General features: G+C 39.2%; 2 protein-coding genes and 2 long non-coding RNA genes across 4 annotated transcripts; 2 read left to right on the top strand and 2 right to left on the bottom strand.

Annotated features, from left to right (window-relative positions):
- Positions 1–2,794: 2,794 nt before the first annotated feature.
- On the bottom strand, positions 2,795–4,805 carry LOC131135087 (apolipoprotein A-I-like). Its single transcript, XM_058080944.2, has 4 exons — positions 4,734–4,805; positions 4,257–4,308; positions 4,039–4,183; positions 2,795–3,740 (listed from the first exon to the last, which is right to left on the bottom strand). The coding sequence occupies exons 2-4, from the start codon at positions 4,297–4,299 to the stop codon at positions 3,134–3,136; spliced, it is 795 nt and encodes a 264-aa protein (XP_057936927.2). The 5' UTR covers positions 4,300–4,308; positions 4,734–4,805; the 3' UTR covers positions 2,795–3,133.
- A 23-nt stretch (positions 4,806–4,828) lies between these two features.
- Positions 4,829–12,652, bottom strand: LOC144899685 (uncharacterized). Its single transcript, XR_013628024.1, has 3 exons — positions 12,618–12,652; positions 7,852–7,962; positions 4,829–4,907 (listed from the first exon to the last, which is right to left on the bottom strand). It is a non-coding gene; the product is annotated as an uncharacterized LOC144899685 (long non-coding RNA).
- A 14-nt stretch (positions 12,653–12,666) lies between these two features.
- Positions 12,667–14,990, top strand: LOC131135079 (uncharacterized). The gene is made up of 6 exons (XM_078793051.1): positions 12,667–12,783; positions 13,201–13,269; positions 13,705–13,816; positions 13,935–14,121; positions 14,263–14,376; positions 14,862–14,990. The coding sequence occupies exons 2-6, from the start codon at positions 13,209–13,211 to the stop codon at positions 14,988–14,990; spliced, it is 603 nt and encodes a 200-aa protein (XP_078649177.1). The 5' UTR covers positions 12,667–12,783; positions 13,201–13,208.
- A 4,838-nt stretch (positions 14,991–19,828) lies between these two features.
- On the top strand, positions 19,829–22,080 carry LOC144899686 (uncharacterized). Its single transcript, XR_013628025.1, has 3 exons — positions 19,829–19,967; positions 21,306–21,410; positions 22,006–22,080. It is a non-coding gene; the product is annotated as an uncharacterized LOC144899686 (long non-coding RNA).
- Positions 22,081–22,993: the final 913 nt, after the last annotated feature.

Here is a 22,993-nt window from a genome sequence, read left to right as displayed (position 1 = left end):
CTTAGGTAGAAAAAAACATACATAAGTCGCACTGGAGTATAAGTCACGCAAGGCCAAAATGCATAACTAGGTAGAATAAAATATACATAAGTCGCTCCGGAGTATAAGTCGCACAAGGCCAAAAATGCATACTTAAGTAGAAAAAAACATACATAAGTCGCTCCGGAGTATAAGTCGCACAAGGCCAAAATGCATAATTAGGTAGAAAAAAACATACATAAATCGCTCCGGAGTATAAGTCGCACAAGGCCAAAAATGCATACTTAAGTAGAAAAAAACATACATAAGTCGCTCCGGAGTATAAGTCGCACAAGGTCAAAAATGCAAACTTAGGTAGAAAAAAACATACATAAGTAGCACTGGAGTATAAGTTGCATAAGGTAAAAAATGCATAATTAGGTAGAAAAAAACATACATAAGTCGCACTGGAGTATAAGTCACAAAAGGCCAAAAATGCATACTTAAGTAGAAAAAAACATACATAAGTCACTCCGGAGTATAAGTCGCACAAGGTCAAAAATGCAAACTTAGGTAGAAAAAAACATACATAAGTAGCACTGGAGTATAAGTTGCACAAGGTCAAAAATGCATAATTAGGTAGAAAAAAACATACATAAGTCGCACTGGAGTATAAGTCACACAAGGCCAAAAATGCATACTTAAGTAGAAAAAAACATACATAAGTCACTCCGGAGTATAAGTCGCACAAGGTCAAAAATGCAAACTTAGGTAGAAAAAAACATACATAAGTAGCACTGGAGTATAAGTCACACAAGGCCAAAAATGCATACTTAAGTAGAAAAAAACATACATAAGTCACTCCGGAGTATGAGTCGCACAAGGTCAAAAATGCAAACTTAGGTAGAAAAAAACATACATAAGTAGCACTGGAGTATAAGTCACACAAGGCCAAAAATGCATACTTAAGTAGAAAAAAACATACATAAGTCACTCCGGAGTATGAGTCGCACAAGGTCAAAAATACATAATTAGGTAGAAAAAAACATACATAAGTCGCACTGGAGTATAAGTCGCACAAGGCCAAAATGCATAATTAGGTAGAAAAAAACATACATAAGTCGCACTGGAGTATAAGTCACACAAGGCAAAAATGCATAATTAGGTAGAAAAAAATTAATAATAATATAATTAAATATAAATTAATACATTTATATTTAATTTATAGAATAACGAAGCCCTTTTGTGTGTGTGTGTGTGTGTGTGTGTGTGTGTGTGTGTGTGATTGAGTGTATGTGCGTGTGTGCGTACAAATGCGTCTACGATTTGGTGGTGTTGACGGTTTTCTGCCTAAGGGAGTGAAAGAGCGCTTGCTCTAATAAAGACCATAACTTAAGATTGTCGATAGGCCAAGTCACACCATAGAATCATCAACTCATTAATCACAGCTTTCAGAATCCTGGCCAGAACTATCACTGTTCTATCATCTGATCACATGATCAATGGTGACGGATGTCTGGAAGATCTTACAGAGCAAAGATGTCGTGTTGTTATTAAAACTATTATACGTATATGAGTGGTATTCAATGAGTACAGTTCAAAACTTAGGAAAGATGGGGTGCAACTGTGGACCTCTTTCATGTACTGTGGTTGAACAGTACTGATATAAAGTATCTTGGTAATGGTAATGGTAATGGTAATGGTAATGGTAATGGTTTTATTTCATTTGAACATGCATCAGATTCCAATTGAGTGCATCCCATAATCAGTTCCCAGTTCCACATGTCCAAAAGGAGTAGGAAGAAGCAAAGCTTATTAAATCCTACGCCTCCATCTGGTACTTTTACAATCACTAACTGTTACATTTGTTCACTTCCTGCTTTCCATAATACAGTTTAAGGGTTTTTTTTGTTTTTTGTTTCAATTTTTTTTATTTTTGTCAAATTAGTTCCCAGTTTCACATGTCCAAAAGGAGTAGGAAGAAGCAAAGCTTATTAAATCCTACCCATCCATCTGGTACTTTTACAATCAGTAACTGTTATTTGTTCACTTCCTGCTTTCCTAATATAGTTTAAGGGTTTTTTTTAAATATTTTTTTTAATTTTTTTATTTTTGTCAAATCAGTTCCCAGTTCCACATGTCCAAAAGGAGTAGGAAGAAGCAAAGCTTATTAAATCCTACCCCTCCATCTGGTACTTTTACAATCACTAACTGTTAGATTTGTTCACTTCCTGCTTTTATAATATAGTTTTTTATTTTTATTTTTATTTTCACAGTTCCACATGTCCAAAAGGAGTAGGGAGAAGCAAAGCTTATTAAATCCTACCCCTCCATCTGGTACTTTTACAATCAGTAACTGTTACATTTGTTCACTTCCTGCTTTCCTAATATAGTTTAAGGTTTTTTTTAAAGGTTTTTTATTTGTATTTTTATATGAAGTCAAATTTACTGTTTTTAATCTGCATTTCAGGCTTGCAAAACATTTTCTTCTTCCTATTTAACAGTTTAAGTATGTTAAATTTTTTTTTGATCTTTTGAATTTCTTTTCAGTTGTACTTTTGTTCTTACCAACCTACTATCACTACCTGGGTCTACTTTAGCTATGTCCTCTAAATCCCTCGTTAGTTGGGTAGTATGTGGTATTTGTATGTGGTTTTTGTCCTTCTTGATATTGGCTATTATCAGTTTTGTTGTGTTGCAAAATCAAGGAACCTGTCCCCTCTCCATTTTTTATACCTACCTACCTACCCAAATGAGCTGTATAGACCAGCTATAATTAAATCTAAGATATGTAATTGCATCATGCAATATCAAACGTGATAGACACACGGCCAACTGGTTTAATAAACATGTTTATTCAGCTGTATTTGGCCAAAGCATCATCATCACACAGAGCCGCTTCTGATAATCCATTACAGTGACTGCACATCAAAGGTCAGTGGTTGGCCTCGGTCTGTGACAATGACAGCGTGTGGATTGGTGACCGCCATGCTTGAAGAAAGGTGCCCGCACAAGAGAGATAAACAACAAGAGTCCAGCCATTTTGTTGCAAAGAAGTGCATCAATTAGGCATCTGCTTCATTTTGGATGGGAGATGTGGACTTGCGTGTGAGAGAACTAGAGATGGAGATAATAGCGGAACGGTCGACTTCTGACAAGATACGGGACGGGTCACTTAGGCGCTGTGGCTGACGGTCGCGTAGACAGCCTCAAAGATACTCTGGAGTTTTACCTTGACATCCTCAACCATAGGTGTAATCTTATTTTTCAGAGCGGCAAGGTCGTCTGAGCTGATGGACTTGGCCTGGCTGTAGGCCGAGACTATCTGCTCTTTATATTCGTCCACGTAGGGTTTAGCCGCTGCCTTTAAGTTCTCCAGATGTACAGTAACCTTGGCACGGACAGCCTCGACCATTGGCATCAGGGCCGCCTTGGTCTCCTCCACATTGGCGGACACCTTGGTTTGCAGTTCGGTGATAACGGGCTCCAGCTTGAGTCTCAGGGCTTCCATGTTAGCGGCTTGCTTCTCCTGGTATTCTTTGATGATGGGCTCCAGGAGAACACGGTACTCTTCGATGTGCTTGTCGACGACCTCCTTCAGTTTAGCTTGTTGGGGCTCAAGGCTTTTCTTCAACTCGTCAATATCGCTCTCGATCGCAGTGCGGAAGCCCTCGGTGGCGCCCATGACGGTGGCGACAACGCTGTCGGTCATGGGAGCGACAGATTGCTGCAGAGCCTGAAGTTGAGCGTGAAAATCATCCAAGCGCTGGTTGATCTGGACTCTGGATCAGAACAGAGACGATGGAAAGAACACCAATTTTTAAGCACGTTAAATTAGCTATAGAACTATGGCATGGGGTTCATTAGAACAACAGTAAGAACTATGGCATGGGTTCATTAGAACAACAGTAAGAACTATGGCATGGGTTCATTAGAACAACAGTAAGAACTATGGCATGGGTTCATTAGAACAACAGTAAGAACTATGGCATGGGTTCATTAGAACAACAGTAAGAACTATGGCATGGGTTCATTAGAACAACAGTATGGCAAGCAGTATATCCGTTCGATTTGCCGTACTTCATTTCCTGGTACTCTGTACCATCCAGCTGGTTCAGGGCTTTTTTGGTGCTCTCCTTTAACTCGGTCAAGAAGAGATTAGCCAGAGACCGGGCATGTTCCAGCTGGGAAGGAGCGTCAGCCTGCAGGGAAGCAGCCTGAGAGCCTGTGGAAAAACGTGGATGAGTTCAGAAAAGAGTGTAGGAGTGTACCAAAGCTAGTTTGAGTGCACTACTAACCAATGGCCAGCAGCAGGGTGAGCGCGAGAGCAACAAACTTCATGATGGAGGTCTGAAAAAGTGAAAGGGAACTGCTTCAGTCAACAAATCCGGCCACGGTGTTGTGGTTAGCGTTAACACCAGATTTATTTTATATTCATAACAGTATAAAATCTAGTCACGGATTGTCTGACCCAACAAAACTTGAGTTATTAAAAGTATTTCTATGAAAATAACATGCAATGTGTGTTGATAAGGGATGGTTACAAATCTACAACGACCGCTCTGGCAGATTTGGTCAGCGCGCTAATCCAAATCCAGGTATTTCAATTAGACACAATCATAGAATTAGCTGCTAAAACCCTCTGGAGATGCAGACATTTTAACAAAATAAAGCTACAATGTACACACGGATACATAAAATGAAATGGTGATCTCCGGCTATGAAACTTTGCTCACGGTGCCCCAAATCCCGCATGCGACCGCAGTATGTCTTACCTGGTGGAGTTCGTGAAGAGACTGAAGAACCCGAGCGGCAGCCGACCTTATATAGCGCTCTGATCAGGGATGAGCCCTCGCACATAGGAGGGGGTGAGGGGGGGGGAAGGTGTGCGAGCAGTGTGTCTCCGTGGAAGTGGACCTCACCCCCCAGACATCTCCCTCAGCAGGGGACTAAGTTGAGAGTTCAATGGTCACCCGCTGGGGGAACACTCAGTACGCACACACTTAAAAGACACTAAAAAAAATAAGTCGGGGAATTTTTCTAAGACGGGTTTTTTTTTCTAACTACATCGCACACATAAAATCATAACTTTGTTCATTTTTTAATATTGATAACAGGGAGTTGAATTAGAACATCAGAACATAAACTAAATTATTTACCTTTAATAAAATATTAAATTTTAAATAAAACCTCTCTTGTATCAATTTGTCATAAAAGATAGAAAGCGTAACTACTGTTATTATTATACTGTATATTATACTGTTATACTGTTATATCACTAGTATAATTACAATTCCAGATAAATGTTAACCTAACAGGGAAAGCACTGAATACAAGTCAAGCCAATATGTATATATAAAAAAAAAAAAAAGAGGGTGAAAGTTCTTTGGACTCTATTTGTACTCGACTTGTTGGGCTCCATGTTTGCAGCCTATGACACATCCATCTTGGCAGACATGAAACAAAAACAAAAAAACATGAAAAAAAAAAATCCCAATGATTAATAATGAAAAGCTTAGGAACTTGATGCAATTAAATGTCCCAGCTGGAACTGATATGGCGTTGGTGTACATCTCATCGTGAAGCAAGAGCAAATTATCAACATAAACTTATCTCACTTTGAGGATAACAACTTGTGTGTGAGCTTAAATGTGTGTTTGGTGTGTGTGGGTGCGTGCTTGATTAATAGGTTAAAGAGTGGTGTGTGTGTGTGTGTGTGTGTGTGTACCGTGCTGTTGTTTGTTGTCCTATCATGAGTGGACTTTGTCGCGATGGCTTCATGTAATTCAAGGAATGGGGATAATACGAGGCATGTGTGCTGACCACAAGTAATTACAAAAATGATGAACAATGAAGAATTTATTGATCTTGATATGCTATTATATACAGTATGTTTGAAATTTTGTTAACAAAGTACAACAAATCGCTAGTTTGATTTGTTAATGTCAGCAATGTGTATCGGGAAGTTTTGTTAGTCTTTGTTTCAACTTGTTCAATATATGGAATGCAGGCTCGATCTTTTCAGGGTGACTGAGTGCAAAGTAAATCATTGTTACGAGCAGCGATTGGTCGCTTGCTTGATAAATCTGGTCAAAATCTGCAAAAGGAACCTGCCTCCAAGGATCAGGTGATGTGTCCATTCTGCCATGGACTTTGTGTCGTGTCATTTCATTATTTTTTTATTTAATTTAAATATTTATCCATGGATTTTCATCTCTTTATATTTTGACAGCCACTTCCATGGTGACTCAGGGGTGAAAAGTAAAAAATTAAAAAGTGAAAAAGTAATTTTCCCAAAATTACAACCTTTGTTTAGTACTATGGATCTTATAATATTTTGACAAAAGCAAGTTTTTTTCGTCGGCATTTTAACTCTGCTACTAAAATTATGTCATATTACAAGTTTATTCTTGTAAGATTCTGACTTTTTTTCTTGATATCAAACTTTTTTCTATTTTTTTTTTCTTTTTTTAATTCTGAAAAAATGTAACTTTCTTCTTGTTAATGTTCTTCTCGTACTTTTCTCGCAAACCTAGTTTAAAAAAAAAAAAGTGCTTTATTTTTGGTTCATAACCCCCTAAAATAGTGACAATAGTAATGAATTATGACTTTGAAAAGTGAGCTAAGATATGTATGCATGCAGGTGAAGCATGTGATAACATAATAACAAAAACTTTAATTTTTTTGTGGTTAGCGCGCAGGCCACACAGCTAGGAGCCCGGAGTTCAATCCCACCCTCGGCCATCTTTGTGTGGAGTTTACATGTTTTCTCCGGGTACTCCGGTTTCCTCCCCCATTCCAAAAACATGCTAGGTTAATTAGCCACTCCAAATTGTCCATAGGTATAAATGTGAGTGTGAATGGTTGTTTGTCTATATGTGCCCTGAGATTGGATGGCCACCAGGCCAGGGTGTACCCCGCCTCTCGCCCGAAGACAGCTGGGATAGGCTCCAGCAATGCTGCCACCCTCGTGAGGATAAGCGGTAGAAAATGAATTAAGACACTATGAACCAAGAGTACAAAATTAAGATCTCTGCAATATGTATGTGTATATATACGTATGTACGTATGTACGTACATGGAGAGAGAGAGAGGCATTGAACTGTGCAAGGCTGCTGTGGTTTGCGTCGTCACTGTACAGCACTGTACAGACATGACAGATAAGCCTGATCTACATATCAGCTGCTGACCAGGACTAAGAAAGGGTGTTATCTCCAACAGCAACCTTTGAGACCGCATCAGCCAACCTCATTGATTTAGCATCCACGCTGATCCTTCTATCTAGATTGGCGCCATAATTGTTATCAAGTGGAACACGACAGTTCTTGCTCCTTTCATAACACTTCAATGGCAAACGCCATGCAGAACTAGAATGACAGTTATGATCTAAAAGTAGATGATCTATGTTTATATTTGTGTAGTATTTGGGGAGTGATAGAGTATACTTTAATGTGTATACGTTTGGTTCATTTATGTCAACTATGCTAAAGAAATGACATCACCTGATTACATTTGCATAGTTCAACATGTCAGAAAAGGAGTAGGAAGAATGCAATCCAACTGTATTCACACCATCTTTTTTACATGTTGACACTTTGCATATATTTTGTCATTACAATTGTGACCATATTCTAACTACAAAAAAATAAAAACATGAATATTTGTTGTGACCGCCAAAAGGCCAGACAGGTGTGGAGTGATTTCCTGCGGCTGATAAATATTTCATCAGCAAATCCACCACTTGATCAGGCTCTGACTGAGGGTCAGAGGTCACCCCATTGTTGGGGATGATGGAGCACTGCTCTCAAATCAGCAGGGGTGGTTATCTCAGCTGTTGAGCGACGCTAATCCCCCCCCCCACCACACATCGTTTTTTTAGCCCCGTCTGCTTACCTCTTGCGATGGTGCTGTTGTAATGTCACATCTGTTGAGGTCGCTTCTGCTTTAATGCTTGAGCCAACGCTGCGGTTCAAGTGTCCTTGCGGGTTGCATGGCTCTGCTGGACTGGGGAAAGCAAAGTCGTTCATCATGAACTCGGGTAACCGGAAGGTTTCCAGGACACCAATAAAAGTCATGCATAGACAAAATTTTGGATTATGCTGTTCTGGGGGTGAGCTCGAGCTTACCTAAGCTGATGTTGCCGTAGACCCTGGACAGATCGCCAGTCATCGTAGGATACAGATAATCTCGAAAAAAACAATACACTGGCTTAACAAGGAATTAAAAATTACACCAATATTTAGCACACACTCATATTTTGTTTTTGTATGTATATGGTTAATACGTATATATATTGTAATGCATATAGTATACAGCAGGGGTCTCAAACCTTAATGCCTTGATATGAAAGTTTAATGTTAGTGCGGCCCGCGCAAGTTTGATATGGATGGTGTATGGTATCATGTACCCAGAAAAAATTATTACGTTTGATTAATGTTCATGTTAAAGGTTAAATAACTGTTAATAGTTATCCTCCCTATCCGTGTGGAAGTGGTAAGTTTTTGGCTATTTAAGTTGAAAGGAAATAACTTGAAGGCTACCGTTCAGGTCGCTAGCTCTCTAGTTTGCGAGTTAGCACGTGTCTCAAGACCCTGCAGTTGCGCAATATGTTGTAAATAAAAAGAGTATAAATGTGACTATAGTCGTGTTTTCTCATGTCTACAGGGCTCTAATAATGCTTTGTTCATTTTAATCTGAAAAAAATAATTTGTCTATCCACCAACTATATGTGGTTTCTTAAGTTTTTATTATTTGCCCTTTTATTATTATTATTATATTTATTTATTTATGATGGCATAGGCTTCAGCATGCCCGCGGATGGACTTTGTACCCCGCCTCACTTAATCACGTCTCACTTCCACGGTAATTACCGTTCTTCTTCGTTTGGATGCCATGATCTACGGGATGTAAATGTAAACAAATAAAATATTTTTTTTTCGCAATTAGTGTGTAATACTCATGCCAATAAAGATGATAGAAAATGGCGACGCTGACATAGTTATTCCGTAATATCGAGACGGAACTGCTTGAGTTCGCACTACCGCGTGCTTCCGGGTTCCGGGTACAGGAACTTCTGTTTTAAGGAATCGATTGTTAGTGTAATATAGTAGTAGAAAATGTAATACATAGGTTTTTTTTCTGAATTAGGTAATTTTCGTAGGTGGGAATACTTACTGTACTAGTCATTAAGTAATTAATACATCTACCAACAAATGAAATGGAGTTGGAAAAATGAACTTTGTGAACATGAATAACATGACATATCTCCTGTGGTGGAATGAACACATGATCGGGATGTAATGTAAATGTAAATGTAATACTGATATCACATTTTTATGCTGACATGGTTGTCCTTCCTGTAGTTTCCGGTCAGACACCAATGCACGATTATATCTGGCTGGAGGTGAACTTTGCACCTTGCTAGCGCAAACATTTTTGCCAAAAGAGATGGCAAAAAGAAAGATGAGGGGTACGGTACATATCGATACAAATAGACAGACAGCAGGTTCGGTGGCGTGTCCAATACTCAGCGATAAAATTCCATCGATGCAACGGACAAATATCGTGCGGCACTTTGACACATGCAAATACACAACACACAAGCTGACTGGACTTCGGCTAGCTTTGCTGGTACTTTAGCAATAGTGAGGATTGGAAAGCCATTCATTGATGGCCAATTTGCCAAAACATTCATGATTGATGTGGCAAATGAACTTTTTGATGACTTTTTGGCTACAGACTAAATAATCAAACGAATAGAAGACATGCCTCTGTCAGCAAGAACTGTTCTCGATGTGATGGTAAGCCAAATGACTTCAGCCTTTTGCCTGAACATGCAACATAATCCTTACCAAGCGACATAATAAATCTTATTAAGTTCACACGATCACACTAGGTCTGTACATGATGTAGTTTGATGCATATGTGTGGTTTTAATCCTTTTCGTTTCAAGGACGGTGGGTAAACATCCAATTGCTCAAGAGAGAGATAGAGGTTATTCACCCGATTACCCCAGAAGTCAAACCACCCACAACACAAAACAAACAAGATCCGTATTATTATTTGAGCTGAGTCAACACCCACGCCCGACCTAAAAAAAAATGTTTTAACTCAAAAAGAATAACTGCATTGAATAAAGCAGCCTTTTGGGGGAAAATGATGTTGAGAATTTTAGCATCATAAACAAAATGGCAAACTGATGACTTAAGCTTAGTTCTTTGTAGACCTCGTTCTTTGTAGACTTATTGCTTGGCTTTGCTATCGCTTGCCCTTGGTGGAAAAGGTTTGGACACTTCTAGTTTAGGGGATGTCCGCACTGGAAGGCTTTCAGGTTGAAATTGTCAAGTATTTTACCGTTTCAGCCTTTCATCCACACGGCAACAAAGTTGCTACTACTGCAATGCGTTTTTTGTCCTGGTCACAAAACACTGGACCAGCTCTATACCCTTGGGTACATGAACGTTTGCCCAAATGATGATTTGTGGTGTCCTGTAGTGTGTGCTCCAGGAGTACAGGATTACTGATTCTATGCGCTAGTCCTTTAGTCCTTGTACCACCAGACCAGGAACCCGGTTCGCATTGTCAGCAGTAAGTCCAGCCTCTTTTTTACGGACAGAATTTCTAAGCGCAGAGCCCGGGTGGTGTGGTCCTGATGCCCACATCAAGAGACCTCCAAATTTGAGGCCATGGTTCTGAATCGGAAGGGTTGGAAATGTGGTCTTAGCCTAGACGGAGGCTTAAAGTATGGAGGTTAAAGTATCTTGGTGCCTTGTTCACAAGTGAGGGAAGGTTGGAACACCACCGGATATACCGGAAGGCAGGGTTCTCAAATGATGGATCGGTTTTCCCACCCTCACCTGTGGTCGTGAGCTTTGGGTCACGTCTTAAAGACGTAGATTGCAGATACCAGAGGCGGAAGTCAGTTTCCAACGACACCCTAAGAGATAGGGTGAGGACCTCGGCCAACCGGAAGGGCCTAAGAGTAGAGCTGCTGCTCCTTCACATCGAGAGAAGCTAGTTTAGTCCAGTCCAGTCCAGATGCCCCCTCGACGGCTCCCTGGTTAGGGCATGCCTCGCCGGGAGGAGGCCCAGGAGCAGACCGTGGACAAGCTTGAGGGATTACATCTCAGAGCTGGCCTGGGAATGCCTTGGTGTTGTCCCTGTGGAGTTACAAGAGGTGGCCAGAAACTGGGAAGTCTGGGCTTCCCTACTTAGACTGCTGACCCTGAGACCTAAACCCGAATAAGTGGAAAAAAAATGGAATGGACACCATGTGCGGAAGCCATTTTTTTTTTCAAACCGCCAAAACAAACAGGAGCATTCCTGTATGGACACAGGGCCTTAGTGAGTCATTAACATCCAAACCCCGGCTGTGAAAAAAAGAACAGTTTGGAGCACCGCAGGGATCCTTAAATTGGGACCACTCCACAGAAATGTAAATCACTCACCATTTGTTGGAATGGAGCCTCGGCAGGTCACAGGAAATCATTTGAACTGTAATGGCGGTTGTTAAAATGTTGACAAAAGGTGGTGATTCGTCCGATCGTACAACAGACCAAATAGAAATTACAATTTTTTTAAACAACAAAGTTACTTTTATACTGTTTGTATACAGGGGAGTTTACAGGTACTTTGTTAGTACTCGGTTAATTCAATTCGGTTAATTTTTCATACAATCGGAACAAAATTCAAACCTTAAAATGTAATGAATGCGAACCAATAGTTGTCCTTGTGCGCTGTACTCAAGTGTCATGGGATGGTTTGTATTCAACCCTACTTAAGAAATTAAGCAGTTGCAGAATTTTGTTAATTATTGGTCAGTTTTCGCTTTCAAACTGTAACTGGTTGCCGGACAAAAACATATATATTTTTATTTGTGAACATTGTTACTGTATAGCAGGGGCCTCAAACACGCGGCACGCGGGCCAAATGTGGCCCGCAGGACACTAGTTTGAGGCCCCTGCCTTGATATGAAAGTTTAATGTTAGTGCGGCCCGCACAAGTTTGATATGGATGCTGTATGGTATCATGTACCCAGAAAAAATTATTACGTTTGATTAATGTTCATGTTAAAGGTTAAATAACTGTTAATAGTTATCCTCCCTATCCGTGTGGAAGTGGTAAGTTTTTGGCTATTTAAGTTGAAAGGAAATAACTTATAATAAAAATTAAGATATTTGAGAACAGTGGAATGTTTTATCAGAGCTTTTCTTGTAGAAAATCAGAACCAAAGCACTGAAAAAGTTTGTATATTTTTCTGTTTTTAATAAATGCGTTTTTTTTTTTTTTTTGGAAAACCTGATGCGGCCCAGCCTTGCCCAGACCCTAGCTCCAGTGGCCCCCAGGTAAATTGAGTTTGAGACCCCTGCTGTATAGCTACTCTAGGTAGGGGCATTTGCAAGAAACTGAGGAACTTAAACACTTTCGCGCCCATACCTGGGATACAAACCACGCCCCCACCCGACTGAGACACGCCCTCTGTGTCTAACACACTCTCTAACTATAAAAGACAACGTAAACATCTGACTTACTTATACATACGTACATAACATATAGCAACATACAACTATAACACAAACAATGTAACAAAATCCACACACATACGGAAAAATAAATATAGAAGTGAACCTCGTCACACAGTATCGACCAGGCGGTATTACCTTTAGTTGGTATTTGTCTCGATCCACAGACCTCTGTTTGCTAGCTTGCTTACGTGAGTACTTATCACTTTCCTCTCTCCTCTTTAGGTAACATACTTTTAAAATAAGTCACCTTTTAAAACTGCGTCCTTCTTGCCAAATAGCGGTTGGAGGTGACGTTGTGCTTGTAAGTCAACTGACGAAGAAGAAACACTAACGAGTTGATTTTTTTTCATACGAACGCGTTAGCTGTCGGCACATTCAAACATTTTTAGGTCCCTGGCTAAGATAAACAAATAAAATGCATACCGACCAAAGTTACACTTCTTACCCCCTGATTTTTATAAATTGTGCCTGCATTCCCCCTCCAAAGGTTTGAATGAAACGCGTACATTTGAAATGATGTAAAGCCCACCACCTGTCACCTGTGTGACGGCGTGCGTGACGAAAATGCTTTTGACATCAGAAGTTTGTTTTTACCATAATCCTACTCCGATGTGATGGCCTTTTGCTGCTAATACATGGAGTACTCTGCCTGTATAAATGTAGTAAGCACACTTTGGGAGATAATATAAGTATTTTTCTGTTTGCCGTATTGAGACAGTGGCAGCCATGAGTAGCACTGAGAGTCCGGATGAGCCCATTGAAGAACCTTCAGATGTGTCTACTGAAGGTAATGCAACCTGGGGTGGGCAGGTTGATCCAATATCGATTCCCTGGATACCAGGGGTCGTATCAGATTAGTATTTTTCTGTTCTATTTTTTTTCAAATATGTATGTTGTGTTTTTGAAGTTATTACATTGTTAATATGTGTATATATTGTTATATAGTTGACAAATTAAGCAAATGGGAGCCAATATAGCTTTCTATGTACACTACTATATTTTGATCAAACAACTGTGAATTAGGGAATGATTTTCTCATTTTGTTGATACTGTGGCGAATGGTTAGCATGTTTGCCTCAGTCAGGATGCATGTTCGCCCAAAGTCAGCTGGGATAGGCTCCAGTGAGGACAAGCGGTATAGAAAACGAATGGATGGACAGATGTTGTTATACTTTAAATGAGCTAATATCAATCCATATTTCCTTTTTCTCCTTATCATTAGATATCAAGCATTATGCAGTGGACATCGGGATCAATCCAGAGACGGAACAGAATCTTATGTGGCTTGCCAAACAGGCCATGTTTGCTCAGCTACCTCCAGGATGGTCGGAGCGGTAAGTTGCTGTAAAAATAGTTGCAGTACGCATACTGTTTTTTGCCATCCCTTCAAAGTAACGACTGTATACAAGAACTGCCTTTTGACTGCAACATACACCGACTGTATCCCAACAGTGAAGACGACAGCGGCAACACCACCTATCACAACCACTACTTGCAATACAGCACAGATGAACACCCCTGCAAACTGCATTACCGGAAGCTGGTGGCCCAGGAACGGGAACACATTAAGCGCACGAGTGCTTTTCCAGGATCAGAAGGCACACAAAGCAAGAACGAGAATGATGCACTTAATACAGCGGTGAGTGGCGTCAAAGATGATTATAGTATCAAACAGCTGAGTGACATTTGCAGATGATATTAAATCACTGAAATGCCCTAAAAATCTCGTCTGTAAAAAGGTGTTACTAAAGTATCACAGTGGTTGTTCTTACTTCATTAGGGTCCATTCAGCAGTGGATTCTTGAGTATAATAGGTAACAAGCACGAAGAAACATCATCTCTGACACCTTTGAGCTTTGACGACGAAGATGACGGGTTAATTTCTGAAAAGGAGGTACAGTAACAACACCAGACATCTCTCATCAGTGTGTACTAATTCCTCTCCAAGTATAAAAAAAATGCAAGATACAGTAAATATTTTTGAAATGTTTGTCTACTGTTTTTCAGTCAGTTCCTTGTTCTTCTAACAGTGATATCGACAAGGGCCCTGTGAACCTATGGGGTAAACAATGCAAGGTAGAACAGACAATTTGCTATACATATCTATTTATTTTCAGTACCCATGCAACATGATATGCTAACATTTAAAGGAAAACTGCACTTATAAAAAAATTACCCCCCAAATCGCAGATTCCCTTTAATTGGGTATGTGTAACAACTTATAATAAGGCACATCACATCTCAAAATTTTGGCCGTAGAAATAAAGTATTTTATAAATGGAACTTTTGTTACTAGGATTATTCGGAAAATATTGCTTTTAAATTGTTTTAAAATTGTGATCAGATTATTGACTAAGTCATGTATTTTTTTTCTGACAGCCATCAGGAGAGTTTGAAGTCTCCGATAGTTCCATTTCCACTGACAGTCAGGTGGAAACAGATGATAAAGACAAACACACCAAGGCTGCTAAAAGGTTTGTTTTGTCTTATGTTGTTGGAAATGGTTGAAATGTTATAGATTACACAGAAAAGTAAAAAATATATCATTATCTTTGGAACTTGTCCTCTCATGCAGCCAGAAGGAGACGATACAGGACCATAAACCTTGTGGCTCAAAAGCCCAACAGGGCCATAAGAAACAGGAGCCTACTAAAACACCAACAGTAAGTGACATCCGGTCGTATCAACAAAAAAATATGTGTTAAATTTGCTGATTATGATTACAGCGAACTCGTGTACATTTTCCTTGTAATTCACAACTCTGAATATTTGCTGAATTATTTAATTCAACATATGTCGGTAATAATTTATTAATATTTATTAGTGAAATGTATAGCATACAGCGGCAGAAAGCATACTATTTTTACACGTGTTTACGATACACAGATAATATTAAGTGTTGAGATGTCACACTTTGTTTAGCAGTCTTTGAACACAACATAGTTGGGTGCTCAGATGCCAAAGTTTGTTTGGCTACGGAACCACAAGCTAGCGCTAGCCTGATGGCCTGGTTGGTTCAATTTCCTTTCCATTCATCAATCATCTTATGTTATAATTCATTAGTTGTGAGTACATGTGACTACTGCCAATTATTAGGCCAAAAAAATTTTTTATTTTTATTTTTATTTTTATTTTTATTTTTATTTTTATTTTTATTTTTATTTTTATTTTTATTTTTATTTTTATTTTTATTTTTATTTTTATTTTTATTTTTATTTTTATTTTTATTTTTATTTTTATTTTTATTTTTATTTTTATTTTTATTAATTTTTATTTTTATTCATCCATTCATCCATCCATTTTCCTCCGCTTATCCGGGTCCGGGTCGCAGGGGCAGCAATTTATTTTTATTTTTAGTTATTCTTGACTTAAATTTACACTTTGTCAAACATAACAATGGGCAAATATACAAAACAAATATATAATATATAATATTCAGAAGATTCACTTCAAGGTGTCGCCACAGTGGAAAAGGATACTATCAAAAGATAGTATTATACACTGACCACTAGGTGTCAGTAATGTTACAAATGTTACCAAAGTAAGCTCGCCAGAAGAAAACAAGAAACTCCCCAATGCTAATGTGTTTTTTTTTGTGTATTTTATGTCTTATTTATCTAATATGTCAGCTTAGGAAACAATTAACTGCGATAAACGAGGGATTACTGTATTAAGGGTTTGAACCTAGATTGTGTTGCAGTCACTTTTACTGCAAATTTTGATCTGAACTTGAAAAGTGTGCATCTGCTATATTTATTTCCTGGTGGTGGCATGACTGGGTGGTGGTCTCGCAACCTGAATGTTGTGTGTTCAATTCCCAACTTACCCGCATCTCTGTCATAGCATCCTTGAGGATAATGCATTTCATCTCATATCATCAGTGTGTGAATGAGCCGTTCCATTCCTTTCATGACAAGATATCCCATCAACCATTGCAAGAGTTGGTGAATGAGTGCTAAATGTGTTAACAAATGTGCCGTACAAGTGAATCCCATTTAGTAATAACTTGTATGTTGAAATATAGATTCTACAGCAGTCACTAAATTCCATCCTCTCTCAATGCTAATGTAATACAATAATGATTTTTGCTTTGCTAGGGTCCCTTTTGTAGTGGATTCTTGAGTGTTTTAAGCGGTGGGCAGGAAGAAGCAGTTTTTCCCTTTTCACAGCCCAGCTATGATGTCGAAGACAATGACCTCTCATTTGAAAAAGCGGTAACACTGCCAAAGACGATATCTTTTTAATGTGATGGATATCGCCTTAGTAGTTTCAATGGATACTTTTAAAGAAGCGTATTTTCACGACCGTTGGTGTCTGACAGTTGTAACTTTTGTTTAGGATTCAGGAAGCAGTGACGTGTGCATAACGGAGGATAGCAGCGAACTAGCAATTCAGGACCCGAGCACCGACTCGTCTGAGGAACAGGTACGGTTTGTCTTTGGAAAACGAATCAACTTTAGTTAGTAGTTTTTGGTCATGAATTTTCTGTTCACACGCTTCAAGCTCACAGTCGAGGCTCTGGACAGTTCTGTCGACTTGGACACTCGCCTGGAGGTGCCTGTCAACGGAGCGCAAGGGGAAGACGACGAGACTGAGGCCGCTAAGAGGTTTGTTGTTGTTTCCATGTTTTGTATACAAAGTGAATTCTGAAAGTGTATTCTGTCGCCGCTCTTTTCTCTCGCTCGCCCTGCCGGGTCTGGATGGGGGCCATGTGTCTGGGGGTCAGCTCCAGCCAGAGCTGTCTTAAGTTTGCTAAACTGGAACTCAGAACTCACTTGAGTCAGGGGTGTCCAACGAGGTACACATATATGAAAAATATGTTTTATATGTATTTCAAGTCGGTTTTGTGCTATATAGTGGATTATCATTGGGTAGGTTCATTCAGTAGGTTCTGAGGTTCTCATTGGGAGTGACCAGGATGGATAGGATCAGGAAGGAGTACATCAGAGGGACATTACATGTTAGAGGCCTTGGAGATAAAGTTCTTTAGGCCAGACTGAGATGGTTGGGACATGTCCGATCTTGGGAAATATTTTCAAATTTGGACAAGAGGAAAAAAAAATCCAAATCCCCAAGCAATCCAAGGGAGACGTGAATTGATTCAGCCTCTTTTGACCCTTAAATACCTTTGGAACGCCATGTTGATTTAGATGTTCCAGGAAGCGCGGTACAGTATATAATCTTCATCAAAGAAGGTTTTGTGGAGATGTGTTATGGTTCCCGCTGACTCTGAGAAACCGGGCCCTGAGTGGATGGGGATGAGGTTTTTGGTTGGAGAATGAGACTGTGAAAAATGACTGAATGGTTGGTGCAACACCTGACCTACTAATAATAAGATGGAGAAAGTAAATAACCTTTCTCATTTGTGTAGTATTTACTCTCCAATTTCTTTTTGACGCTCCTTCTCATTGCAGCCTAGATGAATCCTTGAAAAGTCCTGGTAAAAAATCCCCGGGAAGAGACGTTGGAGGTTCCGGATCTGAAAAGGACAAGCAGGTAGGAGAGTCTAACACAACACAACACATGACATGAGTGGCTCTTAAAGATAATGAAGATACAAAACCATTCTAAAAGTCATTATCACTGCAATTATCTTTATCTTGTCAGGCTCCATTTATTAGTGGGTTCCTGAGCGTTATAGACACTCAGCAGGAAGAAGCAGTCTGTTATTCTGATGGAGAAGGCATCATCTTTGAAATTGTACAGTTTGCAACACAGTAGGCCTAAAATTACCATATTTTTTGTGTGTCTGTAAAAATATATATATCTATTGAACCTTTTATTCATCCGTTCAAAAAAAAAAAGTCCACCTGACGAAGGCTGAATAAGAACTCATTAAAAGGAAAAAATAATGTCAGACCTTCCCTGGGCTTTCAGAGCCATGACATGCAGCTATGCGTCATTTGGCCACTAGATGGCACTGTTGGCTCACATTTTCACGCCCCCCTCTGTCTGCATACAAGCAGCTGTTTATACTTTGATTGATTGATGACCACCTTTCTTCCACTATTAGGTTTTAGTGCTTACTTTCACATAGTGTTTACTTTCACTTTAAAAGCGGCTGCCTTTCTGTGCCCACCGACAAAATCATGGCGAATATTATCATAAATCTGGTTTTACTTGACCGAAATCACTTCTCAAAAAATCACTATCCTAAATAATTTAGCCAAGGGGCCGTCTATATGTAGTTGGTCATGAACCAGAACGACATACTTACTCACGGTGCAACAACACATTCACAGCAACTTAATGTATCACCTAAATCAACTAATGCTACTACGTGGGTAATAAACGACCGAGCGCAAAACAACTTGTAACGAAAACTCTTATTTACCCGCAGGGCATGCCGGGTAGTCCTATGGCAACAAAAAACAATATGAATTATGAATGATAAAACATTGGATCCCAGGAGTATGTGAGCGTCTCTCCTTGTTTACTTCACCGTCGATATTTTGCAATCAAGCAAAAATGCAACAAACACAGCGACATGTAGAGTGCTACAAGTTACCCAGCAACCCTTGCGGCAGGAATCTATGGGTGTTGTGTATAGATGTTTATTAGTATTCCCAAACGGTGCAGTATAGATGACCTTGTATGTTGACGTGTTATGTTGTTACAAGTCGTTTCAATGCTCTATGTGTGTATTTTTTGTTTGTCTGTGCAATTTTAGGACAGTGGCAGTGATGCAGATCTAGCAGAGGACTTAGCAGAGGAAAAGTCTCAAGGCAGTCACAGTCTTAAGTCATTACAGCAGGTACACGTACCACATATACTCTACATGCTTTGATATTTTTCTTGTGATAATACCACATTTCCAAGTGTTTAGGCTCTGGTCTTATCTGCAGTATAGTGTGACATACTAACCGTTTATGTTGCAAATACTATAAAAAAAAATGAATTAATTTGTCATTTGTCGTGAAGATGCCGGAAGAGTTTGTGTACAGCGACAATTCTGATTGCGGTGATAGTCAGGATGAGAAGGACGCCAGAGTTAGCGAGGCAGTTCACAGGTTTGTTGTTGTTGTTCAAATGTTCATGGGGGAAAAAAATGGTACGACTCCAAACCGGGGTCGCACGGTGATTAGCATATCGGCTGTGCAGTCAGAGAACCGTAACATCTGGATTTGTCTTTGTGGAGTTTCCATGTTCCGCAAATATATATATTAGGTTAAGTAGAAACTTTATAAAGACAGCTTGGATAGGCTGTGACCCTAATAAGGACAAGCGGTGTAGTAAATGGATGGGTGGATGACTCCAAACTGGAGATGTCATTTTGCCTAATATGCATTCCGAAGTGTGACATTTTTCACAAACTTTATTTTGCTTCATCCCGTTACTACTTCCTGCAGTCCAGTTGCGTCTGGGGACGAAGCTGTTGGTTGTTGTGCGGATAAAGAGCATGGATACACCCAGCGCACTGATGCTGGGGCTGACCCAGGAGCAGAACGGGCCAACGACAAAGAGGAGCCAACCATCAACCAAACAGTGAGTTAGTGTACTTACTTTGTGGATTTGATGTAATAGTTAATGTAATTGTGTGTACTTGAGTCCAAACGCATGTGCATGTGCATGTGCATGTGCATGTGCATGTGCATGTGCATGTGCATGTGCATGTGCATGTGCATGTGCATGTGCATGTGCATGTGCATGTGCATGTGCATGCGCATACAATGGGCGTGTGCCTGTGCACAAGCCGTGAGTGACAGACACTAAAGCCACTCCCCTTTTTTGGGGAGGACTAACATATGCTTCCCAGTAGTGATGTTTTCATATTTTTTTCAGGGTCGATTAATTGTAATCAGATTAATCTGTTTTTAACATTAATCATGATTAATCGCCATTAGCAACTATGTCTGAAATAAGCCGATTTTTACTGTATTTCATGAACAGAAGATAAATGACTGGATTGTTTGGATGTATTAACAGCATAATACATTAAATGTTTCTTATTGTGGAATTTAGCATCATTTATAGAATTTAATTTAATAGAATTCCTTTATTGTACAACAACATTAATAATAGTTAGAATTATAATTAGTATTATTATAATAATTTAATAATTTAATAATTTAATAATTTAATAATTTAATAATTTAATAATTTAATAATTTAATAATTTAATAATTTAATAATTTAATAATTTAATAATTTAATAATTTAATAATTTAATAATTTAATAATTTAATAATTATAAATCATAAAAACAAACATAAAACAAACATAAAACACATTATACTGTGGAGTCGTTATTAGCGATTAGTCTTTGTGAGTTGTGTCTTTAATTTCATTGAGGTCGAGATGATGTCATCTTCAGTATTTGTCCGCTTCTTTGATGTCTTTGACAAGTAATTTGGCCTCCTGTGTCCTCGATTTAACTTGATGACGATTTTGCCCCAAATATTTTTTCCCTTGCTTCCTTAAGTCACTTGCTTTCTTAGCGACTTCTGCACTGCGTTTTGTTCTATGTTTGTTTACGTCGCCGTTTAACCTTTCAGGGTGCTTCTCTGTTTCGACAAAGCCACCATTTTTTTGTTGGTGAACTTTATAATAACGGCAGGTGCGGTGTTGTTATTCTGGCTACTGTAATGCATGCATCGATATTGTTGACGTCTATATGCACCGACTATGACTGGAGGAAGTTGGACACCTATTGTATTGGCAATCAGACCTGCATGTAATGTGGAGCCCAGTCACAATCACATTATTCATGTGTATAGACTGTGCCATGTATTTACATTTATTTTCTGCCTCAGATATTTAAAGTGAACCCCTTTGACTACTTATTGCGATATTTTACACTTGTGTTTTTGTGTCCAATTTCAGGCCAAAAGAATGTCTGATGCAGTTGCAGTAGAGGAGATGACCAAGCCGCAAATGTCTGACAAGACATTTTTCAAGGATGACAATTTTGAGTTACCGCAGCAACAGGTGCATGCACCGTTTACCGCAAATTCGCTTTCTGTTGACTTTAATGTTATAGTGTTTGTGTGATTCCGGGGACGGTATCACAGCTTATCTTCATGTCATTTCGAGATTCATGTAATGGCCAAATTGTCCATAGGTATGAACAATACACTGGCTTAACAAGGAATTAAAAATTACACCAATATTTAGCACAGTCATATTTTGTTTTTGTATGTATATGGTATATATATATTGTAATGCATATATGCGTTGTTCCTTATAACAGAATTTCCTTATGTGGGACATTCCAAATTGTCCATAGGTATGAATGTGAGTGTGAATGGTTGTTTGTCTATATGTGCCCTGTGATTGGCTGGCCCACCAGTCCAGAGTGTACACCGCCTGTCTCCTGAAGACAGCTGGGATAGGCTCCAGCATACCCACGACCCTTTGTGAGGATAAACGGTACAAAATGAATGAATGTTATGTTATTTTTCCTCATTGTCAATCAATATAATTTAATCAAATGTCAATAATCAACATCGCAATAGCTTTCTTTGTTTGTTTAATATAAATATAGCATTTAAAAAAACATAGATTTTTGTGTGTCCAATGTTAGGATACAAGTGAAAGTGACACAAGTCCATCAGACGAGACCCCCGGGATAGACACATCAGACACTACTACAACACAGGTACATGAATTGTGTACCACATGAAGTGTTTGTCTGTTCAGTAAACGCTGGTGCTCCTGTGATCCAAAAAGTGGCTCCAAGTAAAGCCGTTGCTGTGGCATCTCAAATCAATGTAAAAGACCAGATACAAACTTCACATCTATATATATTTTTTTGCAACGTTAAGACGACAAGTAGCAGCGAAACAAGTCCGACGGAGAAGACGACCGAGTCACCTTCTGATGGCCGGAGTCCTGAATTGTCACGTCAAGAGGTGATTGCATCGTGATTATGATTTCTCCACTCTGTGTTGTTTTTTTTCATGTGAAATCTCACAAATGATTTTTAATTTGGTAGTTTTCTTTGTCCGATGTAGGCACCAGAACCGGATACTGACAGTTCCGGTTGTAACAGACAGCAGACGAAAGATTTCAAGACAGGGGAGGAAGAAGATGAGACCGCTAAGAAGTTGCGGAAGCATCAGACGCATCATTTCCAATTTATTATTAGGTAAAAAGACCATTTAAATAGCATCCTTGATTGTGTAAACATGTTAAACTGTTTCATGTGAAGGAACGTTTCTGCTGGTCTTATTTTCCCTGCAGCCATTATGTGGCTGACCCGGTCCATCAGCAGGACGACAAGAAGGAAATAAGTATGGTAAGACCTACAGTAGAGCCAGTGGCTGCAATATATAGACCAATACATACGGTCATTACTTTCTACAGTTTTCTAAATCATTTTTTTGTGTGCCGCAGGTATCATCAGACATTGTTCACAACAACAGCTTTGGTTGCTATGACAGGCAGCAAAAGATGGCTGTGAGCGGGGAAGGGAGGGAGCACGAAGAGGAGAGAGACAAGAGGTTTGTTTGTACTCCCATATTGGTGGAAAACATGTGTGGTAGTATTTTTAAATCAGGGGTTCTCAAACT

The sequence above is a fragment of the Doryrhamphus excisus genome, linkage group LG8 (genome assembly GCF_037039965.1).
Source record: "Doryrhamphus excisus strain RoL-2023G ecotype Guam linkage group LG8, RoL_Dexc_Guam_v1.1, whole genome shotgun sequence".
NCBI classification, from domain to species: Eukaryota; Metazoa; Chordata; class Actinopteri; order Syngnathiformes; family Syngnathidae; genus Doryrhamphus; species Doryrhamphus excisus.
Note: the sequence above shows the minus strand (reverse complement) of the source record. Positions and strands in the feature narration are given on the sequence as shown.